At 47.2% G+C, this 10,837-nt stretch overlaps 1 protein-coding gene across 1 annotated transcript in view; it reads right to left on the minus strand.

Moving 5' to 3' along the window:
• Positions 1-872: 872 nt before the first annotated feature.
• Positions 873-10,837, minus strand: part of LOC144221861 (zinc finger protein 396-like) — a 24,088-nt gene continuing 14,123 nt past the window's right edge. The window contains exons 3-4 of the mRNA XM_077752374.1: positions 8,650-9,338; positions 873-1,897 (exon numbers count right to left, since the gene is read on the minus strand). Of these exons, the coding sequence (XP_077608500.1) occupies positions 957-1,897; positions 8,650-9,280 (1,572 nt within the window). The 5' untranslated portion in view covers positions 9,281-9,338 and the 3' untranslated portion in view covers positions 873-956. The remainder of the gene's footprint in view (positions 1,898-8,649; positions 9,339-10,837) is intronic.

Raw genomic sequence — 10,837 nt, forward strand, 5'->3', positions numbered from 1 at the left:
GAAAGCCTTTTCTTCAGAGAATATCTTCTTGGGGGCCAGCACGTAAAGCTAAGGCGCAGTGTTTCGGTGGCAAGGTGGCCCCGAGAAGCCCAGAGGGCAGGGCAGGGCTCACACAGGGAGGGGGAGCAGGGGGTGGTCAGGGAGCATAGGAAGCCGTGTGGTAGTGGACCGTATCCATCTGCAGTTTGTGACAATCCGCTCTAGTCAACTCTTGCTTTGTGGGAATGTGGCAACTAGTATTGCCACATCACGTGTTTTTGTAAGAGAATCTGGAAAGTCAGATTCGCTGTGAACTCTCCAGATTTTTAAAAGCTGAAATAATTTTATATTATCAAAAAACATACTATGTGGGAAAAACCCATGTGCAGGCCAAATACAGTGCCCTGGACTGTTTGCCACCTCTGGGGAAGATGTGAAAGGGCACCCTCCTGTGACGTGTGTGATCAGCCTTCCCGCTCCACCCCACGGAACCTTCCTGCCCACCCAAACGTTCATCCCAAATTACAAAGTGGTTTTTGTATTTATGTTTTTAGTGTAGACAATCAACAGGCTGAGATCTTTTATCAAGCTAACCAAAAATTCAGGATTTAAAAAAATGTAAATCAGATAAGTCTAAATTCACACTTCACAAGGAAGATGGGGGAGAATGGGGGACGGCATCTCTACAACCTCCGGGTACATATGTAATGGATTCCGGAGATTTCCTGAGCCTCTGCTGCGAGGAGGAAAGTGTGAGAATGTGGAACTCGCCCCTCCAAGGTCCCAGGTATCAGATAACATGCTTGCTTGGCAAGCTGTCAGGTGACTGCCTGTCTCAGCCTCCAGAAGTATTTTCAAATGACTGCGGAAACCACAATGGGGATCAGAGAATGCCTGACTTCCCCGTCACGGCGGTGTCCCTCTCTGAAGTTCTGCAGGAGCGAGCACAGATGGACAATTCTGCACCATTGCCTACGTCACCAGGACTTCTCTGCGGTGTGGATTCGCTGATGTACCAGGAGGTGTGAGCTCCGCCGGAAAGCTTTCCCGCACACGTCACACTCATAGGGCTTCTCCCCAGTGTGGATCCTGCGGTGTCCCAGAAGATGGGAGCTGTAACTGAATGCCTTCCCGCACACGTCACACTCATAGGGCCTCTCCCCACTGTGGATTCGCTGGTGCCCAACCAGGGCTGAGCTGTGACTGAAGGCCTTTCCACATTCGTCACACTCATAGGGCTTCTCCCCACTGTGGATCCTGTGGTGATGGAAGAGGCCTGAGCTCTGGCTGAAGCTTTTCCCACACTCGCTGCACCGGTACGGCTTCTCCCCAGTGTGCACTCGCTGGTGCTGGATCAGGTGTGAGCTCAGACAGAAAGCCTTTCCACAGACGTGACACTCGTAGGGCTTCTCTCCTGTGTGGGTCCTCTGGTGCCGAACGAGTCCAGAGCTGTAGTGAAAGGCTTTCCCACACTCACTGCACTGGAAAGGTTTTTCTCCAGTGTGGGTCCTTTGATGTTGAACGAGGTGTGAACTATAATAAAAGGCTTTTCCACACTCATCACACTGATACGGCTTTAATCGGTTATGTATTCTCTGATGGTCAATAAGTTGCGAACTCTGGATGAAAGTTTTGCCGCACACATTACATGAATAGGGTCTGTCTCCAGTATGGATTCTCTTATGTCTAATGAGACTTGAGTTTTGAGTGAATCTTCTCCCACACTCATCACACTTGTATCTTCTCTCGGTTGGAGAGTTTCTCTGGTATCTCTTTGTCCGTCCTTCAGGTTCTTGGGTTTCTTTGCATTGAGGGACTTTTCCACTGATTTGGCCAGAAGACTTTTTTGGAGACTCCGTATCAATGGTAAGCTCCTGCTTTTGAATCGATTCTCCTTTCTCAATTCCGATTACGTTATCTGAAACACAAAGGAGAGATTTCAAATGTCACGGGAACACACAGGAAGTAAAATTAAACACATCTACTAGAAGTACACAGCTTAACTATACCAACAAAACCGTTCCACACCATGTGAGGAAGACGGTGGGGGAGAGCGAAGGAAGAGGGGACCAGGAGTGGCTGCACTGGCCGGGGGTGGCTTGTGCGGATGGAGACGGTCAGTGGGGCGTGAGTCAATGACAGAAGAGGCCCAGGCCACAGCACGGTACAGGTGGGTGAAGGCGCAGGGCTGTGGGAGGAGGGAAGCTCACGGGGCCGTGCGGACGTGCAGCTGAGGAGCAGCTCGTGCAGGTGGCTCTGAAAGCCCCTGGAGAACTGAAAACTGAGGAGTCTGAGCACAGAAAAGTATCCTATTTCCAAGTAGGCAGAACCAGCGTGTCTGGACACACGGGACACAAGACGCTGTTCTCATGTGGAGACAGAAACTCATGTGGCCCCAAAGACAGATCTACGCTTCTTGAGAAGGAAAACCTGGGAGTCTGTCAGGCCCGAAGCTACGCTCCGTGGGTCACGTGAGACACCCCAGGCAAACAGTCACCAACACAGAGATGGTCTGAAACAGGTCTGCCCTCTCCCAGCGTCCCGACTCAGGGAAGTCCCACAACTGCCCTGCCTGCTCTTACAGAGGTGCCTCGCGCAGCATCCTGACAACCCCACTCCTCCCGGGTGGGAGATGTGGCCACTTCCTCAGTGCTCGGCACTTTCTGGAAAACAGTGAGACTGTCCCACTCAAGGCAGATTCTCTGTAAAGTAACCCCATTTTAGGACCCAGGGTGAAGGGCAGACCTAATACTAGGCAGAGGCACTGGCCAACTGCCAAAATGGGTCAGCTTAAGGAGATTTTGGGAGCAGGGTGGGAAGGAGCCAAGGTCCAACAGCAGACATGAGATCTCTCATTGGCACCCTGCTGAGGAGGGTGATAGCTGCCCTGGGGGTCAGGGTGCCCACTGTAGAAAGGGCAGAAACCCAGAGATGAGGCAAAGCTGAGAAGCAAGCTGCCTAGAGCGACAGGAGCCTTTTCCTGGGCCTCCTTTTAGGACCAGGGTCTGCAATCATGACTCCCCAGACCACTCTGCCACACTGGTGAGAAAGGTCTCATGTCCCTGGTGATGTGTGGTTATCATAAAGTTTTGGGACACTTTAAAACCTTATGTCTACCTTAGACACATCTGTGTGCAGAATTCAAAGGAAAATTACACAAAGTACACATTCATGCAAGAACATGGTCTTTTAATTTTATTTTTTAGAAATTTAAAAATGCTTCTATTTATTAAAAATTTTTTTTAATTTTTTTAATGTCTTTTATTTATTTCTAGGAGAGAGAGAGAGAGTGTGTGAGCAGGGGAAGGTCAGAGAGAGAGAGGGAGTCACAGACTGAAACAGGCTCCAGACTCTAAGCTGGCAGTCAGCACAGAGCCCGACGCAGGGCTCGAACCCACGAACCGCGAGATCATGACCTAAGCGAAAGTCGGACGCTTAACCGACTAAGCCACCCAGGCGCCCCTAGAAAAATGTTTTTAATGTTCACTTATTCTTAGAGAGAGAGACAGCATGAGCAGGGGAGTGGCAGAGAGAGGGAGACACAGAATCTGAAGCAGGATCTGGGCTATCAGCACAGAGCCCGATGCAGGACTCGAACCCACCAACCCTGAGATCATGACCTGAGCTGTAACAAGACGCTTAACTGACTGAGCCACCCAGGTGCCCCAAATGTTTTTATTTTTGAGAGAGAGAGAGAGACAGAATTTCAAGCAAGCTCCAGGCTCCGAGCTGTCAGCACAGAGCCCAATGTGGGGCTCAAACACACGAACCGTAAGATCATGACCTGCGCCGGAGTCGGACAGTTAACCGACTAAGCCACCCAGGTGCTCGAAGAACATGGTCTTTTAAAGCCATTACCAAATATAAAATGTACTGTGGATGAGATCCAAACATCACGGCACATATAACAGAACTAAAACTCGTATCAGCATGAGAAGAAAATTTATAGATTATTACTAAAAAGCACTGCATAGGCGGGGCACCTGGGTGCCTCAGTCAGTAAGCATCTGACTTCAGCTCAGGTCATGATTTCATAATTCATGAGTTCGAGCCCTGCATCAGGCTCTGTGCTGACAATTCAGAGGCTGGAACCTGCTTTGGATTCTGTGTCTCCCTCTCTGCCCCATCCCTGCTTGCATTGTCTCTCAAAAATGAAAACGTCAAAAAGTTAAGAAAAGAAAAAGCATAGCATAGAAACATAACTGTTTTTTAAAAAAATTTTTTAATGTTTTATTTATTTCTGAGAGATAGATAGATAGAGAGAGAGAGAGCGTGAGCAGGGGAGGGTCAGAGAGAGAGGGAGACACAGAATCTGAAGCAGGCTCCAGGCTCTAAGCTGTCAGCACAGAGCCTGATGCGGCGCTCGAACCCAGGAACTGTGAGATCATGACCTGAGCCGAAGTCGGACGTTTAACCGACTGACCCAGGTGCCCCAAACATAAGGGAAAAAGGTGTGCTTTTTAGTCCGGACAACACAATGACTTCATGCTTCAGCTCCACATACACGGAGTGATAAAAAGAAAAATTAATCTAAAACATGTCTCTGCTACAAAAACAAGACAAACATCTCTGTGGACCAAAAGGGGACAAAATCACAGAATAGCAGCTACAGTTGAAGCCATGGGCTTGGTTATAGCTCATGGCTGACGCCAGAGTCTGCATGGGACACAGGCACACACATAAGCCCGTGGACAGCACTGCGGCCAACAATCCTGTAGGGACACCTGTGGGGACACTTGTGGGGACATCTGTGGAGACAGTGATGGTCTGTGTTTCCCTGCATGACACTGGAGCCCTGGTTCTGGGGTGGGAGGGGCCACAGGTAACCACAGAATTGCTATGGAAGGGAGAACGTGAGGCAGATCAGAATGAAATCAAAATGAGCCCAGAGGTGAACATTTCAAAACAAGTGAACAGGATACTAGGAAAAGATGAGTACAAAGTCACCACTTGGAACATTGACTCCAATCCAGATGAAATTATTCTCAACAAAATCCTGAAAAGATTAAAGATACCTAAAAGAGACAGCTGACGACACAGTATCCATGTCACATAAACACAGAATTATGAAGTAAAATCAGCAAAAATGGAACAAAACACAACAAAAATGGAATAGACACTACAAAAACTGGATAGAGATTTTAGAAGTGGATAAACCGGAGACTGAGAGAATCAACTGGAACATAACAGGACTCCCCTGGGATGCACCACAGAGACAAAGACATAAAGTATATGAAAAAGCAACCAAACAAAATGAACAGATGATAAATAGGTCCTCACCAGTATGTTCTGGGAGTCCCAGAAGGAAATACATAGGAACAAACAAACTAACTAACTACTACATTATTTAAAGAGCTGATAGGGGCACCTGGGTGGCTCACTTGGTTGAGCGTCCAGCTTCGGCTCAGGTCATGATCTCACTGTTCTGAGTTCAAGTCCCGCGTCAGGCTCTGTGCTGACAGCTCGGATTCTGTGTCTCCCTTTCTCTCTCCTCCTCCCTCACTCATGCTCTGTCTCTGTCTCTCAAAAATAAATAAACGTTAAAAAAATTTTATAAAATTTTTTTTAATAAAAAAAAAAAGGAACTGATAGCTGAGAATTTTCCAGAACTGAAGAAAAACATGGGTCCTTAGAACAATAGGGCATTTATGGGCCAAGCAAAATATAAAAATATATAAAAAATAAAATCCTATCAGGACACAATTTCTAGTGAAACTTTAGCTCATAAAAGTTAAGAGTAAATATAAACACTATCAATGAGAAAAGTAGTGTTACAAAAAGTAGCTAAGTTACAAAAGCACTGAGACTGACAGGAGCCCTTACAAGCAAATTACAGAAGCTAGGAGAGTAGCTACTAGAAGCAGTAGTACCAGTAGTACCTTCAAAATCCTAAGGAAAAAACCTGTCATTTCGAATTTTACTCTAGCTTAAATTGGGATTAAAAAGGAAGGACAAAATTCAGGTATTTTCAGACAAGCAAAGACAGTCTACTCACAAAGAGCCTAAAATAATTATTAAAGAATGAACTTCAGTGAGACTGAACCCACAGGAAAGTGCTGGCATATGGAATGTTGCCTTGGTAACTGATATGTCATAAACTTACCATAGAAAATTGATTTTACATTTTATTCTTAAAGTTTACTTTTATTTATTTTGAGAGAGAGAGAGAGAGTGAGTGCGGGGAGGGGCAGAGAGAGAGGGAGGCAGAATCCCAAGCAGGCTTGATGTAGGGCTAGAACTTAGGAACCGTGAGATGATGACCTGAGCTGAAATCAAGAGTTGCACGTTTAACCAACTGAACCACCCAGGTGCCCCATTTCACATTTTAAAAAGAAGCTGGTTTGGGGGCACCTGGGTGGCTCAGTCAGTTAAGCGTCCAACTCTTGATGTAGCCTTACGTCATGATCTCACAGTTCATGAGTTTAAGCTCCTCATCAGGCTCTGTACTGACAGGGCAGAGCCTGCCTGAGATTCTCTCTGCTCCTCCCCAATGCTCTTTCTCTCAAAATAAATAAACAAACATTAAAAAGTCACTGTGCTCTCAATGTATAATTAACCCCATGAAAGGTTTTCAAAAGTGGTCTAAGACATGTACACTGATACTGACTTTGTTACTACCAGACCTCTTTAGAGAATTAAAGACATGTTTTTTTGTTTGTTGTGTGTTTGTTTTTTTTTAAGAAACTATGATCCTTAGTGGAACTTAGAGTTCAGGTGACTGTAGCCATTTACTTTCCAGGAGCTACATGATCAGATGGCCCACACTGTCCCAATTTCTACAGTGACTGTACTGAAGTGTGCAGTTTTGTATTGTTTTAAAAATTATTCTGACTTCACATGCCATTTGTAGATTGTACCTACCACACTTAGAGTTTAAATTACCAAGTTTTAAAACTGCCCACGGACCTAAAGTTCTGAATACCTAACTTTAATTTCCCCACAAAATAAAATCTAAACTCATTTGTTGAGTAAATAAGCCCTTCACGAGCCACTGGGTTCTTGACCTTAGCTGGCTACACATGTGAATCACCTGGAGAGTTGGGGGGGAAAAAAAACAAGCTTATGCTAGGGCCTCACCGCAGTCCAATAAAAAGCCAATTTCTGAGGCATTGATATATTTTAGTTATCCAGATGCACAGTGAAGCTAAAAATGTCCCTGCCTACCTTTTCAGTTTCATTTCCTGTAACTTTCCATCCTCCTCATCAGTACTCAGGAATTAAGAACACGGGCCCTGGAGACGGCTATATTTAAATCACACATCTGCCATTTACTGGCATGACAGTCTGGTGTCATTTTAGGATACAAGCCGTGGCCCCTCCTACCCAAAAGCCTCCAAGAGCAGCAGTGATCAGCAGGCCTGAGTCATTAATCATAATGATGAACTTCTATCTTCAAGAAAAGGACAGGCTGTGTTCAGCTTACAAGCATTTCTTACTCATATCGGTAAGATGTCCATTAATAGGCGAACACAATCAGGTTTTGACCTTCACACAGCAAGCTTCAGTTCTTTAGGAAAACCCTACGTCAAACACCTTAACTTTGGAAAACATGAATTTCACGCACTCCTACCTATATGTAAAAAGTACTCTGCAGCCTTTAAAAGTCTCCCTCAGCATAACAAAGACAACAGAGAAAGTCTAACTCAGGTTGTATAGCTGACACATTTCTAACGACATTCTTCGTTTTCCCTTGGGAAGAGCGGGCATCACTTCCACCCATCAGATGTAGGAATGTTCCAACTCTGAACCTGGGATTCTTTGTTCCAGCCAGGAGAGGGGTCAGAAAGAGCAACTCTGTGGTCTTTTCAGCACCTCCCAGGGCTTTAGGACACGTGATCTCTCTTCATCCCTCCCTTCCTTCCGTCACCATTCAAAACTGCCCCACTTTGGGCCCTCATAATGTCGACTTAAGCTACAGCAAGTCTTCAAAGTGGTCTTTCTTCTTCTCTGATCTGGCTTATGTTCAGCTTATACAGCACCTGTTAGTTCCTAATCAAAAACCGAAAAAGTTCTCAGGCTCTCATTTTGTTCCAGCCACTGCTCCTCTCAGCCAGATGGACTCACCCACATCCTCTGATCGTGCGTTATCCCTCTGCTTGGACTTCATCGCTCACCTTTACTCAACATTTCCTAGGGCTGGGATTTTCGCAAGATCCAGAGGCTAGTCTTACACACAGTGAAAGTTAAAGATGTACAGACTCCTTAGCTGGTCACGCACAGCCCTGTGTTCTGGCTCCTGGCCACCTTCTCTCTGCTCTTCTGTCTCTCCGTGCTCCAGTCATCCTGGCCTTTCAAATCCATTTCTTTCCCACCTGTTTTTGCACATGCTGTTAGGCTTGCATTGCTTTTCTGTTTATGGCTAATTTCTACTCTACTTTTAGGATTTAGCTCCCATGTTACTACCTCAAAAAGTCATTCTCTACCTTCTTCCCCCACACATAGTCTGTTATGGTACATTTGTGTATTTATTTAATGCCTCTGTCACCAGACTACTGTAAGACCCATGGAAGCCAGATCATGTCTGTTTTGTTCACTATACCTAGTGCCTTGCATGGTGTCTGGCACATAGTAAGTATTCAACATGTATTTGTTAAATGATGAATGCTTCTAAGGTCTCCAGGGGAGTCATATAACCACAATCCTGTTGGTGTTGAGGGTCCTGAGAGTCACCCTTAGGCTGGATTTCCATGGGTTGAGGCTGGAGATATGTTGCTTCCTTAGCTGGATCCAGAGGCACCGATGTCTCAGAAAGCATTTCCTGTGCACAGGTCTGGGTTGAAACATGAGAACAAGCAGGCCCGTCTGGGCATCTGAAGGGCTCACAGCGCACATGATCCCAAGAGCCCACAAAGCATCGGCCTGCTGCCCTCTCCCAACCATCCCGCATGAGCACTTTTTCTACCTGCTGGCCTGGTTCGTCCAGCTCCTTCTCTAGATCCTCCAGCACAACCACGGCCTGCTCCCCACTCTCTGGATGGTGCTTCCGCACCCAGGCCTGGAGCTCCGCGGGCAGGATGGTCAGGAACTGCTCCAGCACCAGCAGCTCCAGGATCTGCTCCTTGGTGCGTATCTCAGGCCTTAACCACTCACAGCAGAATACCCAGAGCTGGCTCAAGGCCTCACGGGGCCCAGGGGTCTCCTTGTAGCAGAACTGCCGGAAGCGCTGGCGGAATACTTCCTGGTTGTTTGGGCTGTTCCACTGTGAGCCAGATCCCTGAACCTTGGCAGGCCATTTTTTGTTGTTTACTCCAAAGAGCCCCTCTGACTCCTCAGGAGCCCGTGGAAGGAATGCTGCAGCCATTCGCGCTCCAATGGTCAGAGAGGAGGGCAACAAACATGTGACCCTTCAGGACACACTCCTGAGGTTACAGAAACCACTGTTAAGAAGGTACACACACACACACACACGCTAATTAAATACGTGAACTCACCAAGTCTAATGTTTCTGTTCAGAAGAGAAAGAAGCCTCCACCCAAAATTAAAGAGAATTGAAAAAAATATATTTAAGAGAATCCAAACCTTTTTCCAAATAGAAGGAATGTTTATCGAGAAACAGCATTTTTTATAATACTGAGAATATTGTTGGATCTCTGCTTTCCAAAAATAACACCAAAATAATTGATAACACCAAGGAAATTATTGCTATGAGTGCTAGCACTACCTTGGCAGAGTCTTAGTAAATCTCCCAGGGGTAAGGCAAAGGTCAGGATTTTTATGAGGTTTCGGCTGTTTAAGGCACACCTCTTGAGGCAGGAAAAAGATTGGACAAAGATCATGACACCATAGTTTAGAGATGGATACAACAAGGTCAAAGTTTTGAGTTGAGGGTTTCAAAAAGTCTGGATCCTATCCATGGAAAGTTGGGAGTCTGGTACTCATTTAAGTGGATTTTTTGAGGGGTCATTTCTTGAAGCAAATATTATTTGCGACTTCATCTTCTAGGGCAAGAATTTCCTGGAATAGTAATGTCATGTTGATAAAAATAGTGGAACTAAGTGTCACATCAAGTGAAGACAGATGAATAGAATCACCTTAAGGCAGGCAGTAGGCTGTGTGGGCGCTGATGGCTTCAGTTTTCCTCGTGGACGTGGACGTAAGCAAGCCTACCCGTTTAAGTGAACGGGGACTAAACCACGCGCACGGTGGGTGGTGGTGAAGGACCTGGGCCTGAATCCTGTCGTGTTCTGTGTACGGCTTCACCTCTCTAAACCTCTACTTCGCCCTCTGTAAACATCTTACCCTTTTTTTTTTTTGCGTATGGTTTTGAAACACCTTTAAAGAAAATTTCCCAAAATGGAACAGAAGAGTCCGTGCACCGTTCCTCCTGGTTCCCCCTGGATAACATTTTACAAAACCACGGCCCGGGAAAACGGTGTAGGGCGGTTCGGGGCACCGACGGCCGTCGGTGATTCGGGGCCTGGCCCCCGAGAGCCCTCGGTGAGGGGCCGCAGCCCGCGCCACGGGGGCCCAGGCCCGCGCGGCCCCGCCGGGCTATCTGGGCACGGGGCCCAGCACCTGACCCTCTGGGCGTCCTTCACACACACCCCCACCTCCCCCGCCCTAACGATGGATTTAGGGGGTTCTCCAGTTGCAGGGATCATTCAGAATACAGGACACCGGGACTTCCAGGAGTTGACCCCTTCCGAAGGGCAATGGCCCGCGGGGAGCCGAGCAGCCGGACCGCAAACCCCTTTCCCGTCACCCGGCCACCCAGCCCCACCGACACCGCGTCTACGAACAACCGCAGCAGTCCCCGCAGGCCCGGGACGTCCGCACAGACCCCGACGGGAGGGAGACTCTTCCCTACTCCCTCTCGCCGACCCGGGGGTCCCCGGTCGCGAGTCTTACCCGGGCCCGG

The sequence above is a fragment of the Crocuta crocuta genome, unplaced genomic scaffold (assembly GCF_008692635.1).
Source record: "Crocuta crocuta isolate KB4526 unplaced genomic scaffold, BGI_CrCroc_1.0 scaffold336, whole genome shotgun sequence".
NCBI lineage: Eukaryota > Metazoa > Chordata > Mammalia > Carnivora > Hyaenidae > Crocuta > Crocuta crocuta.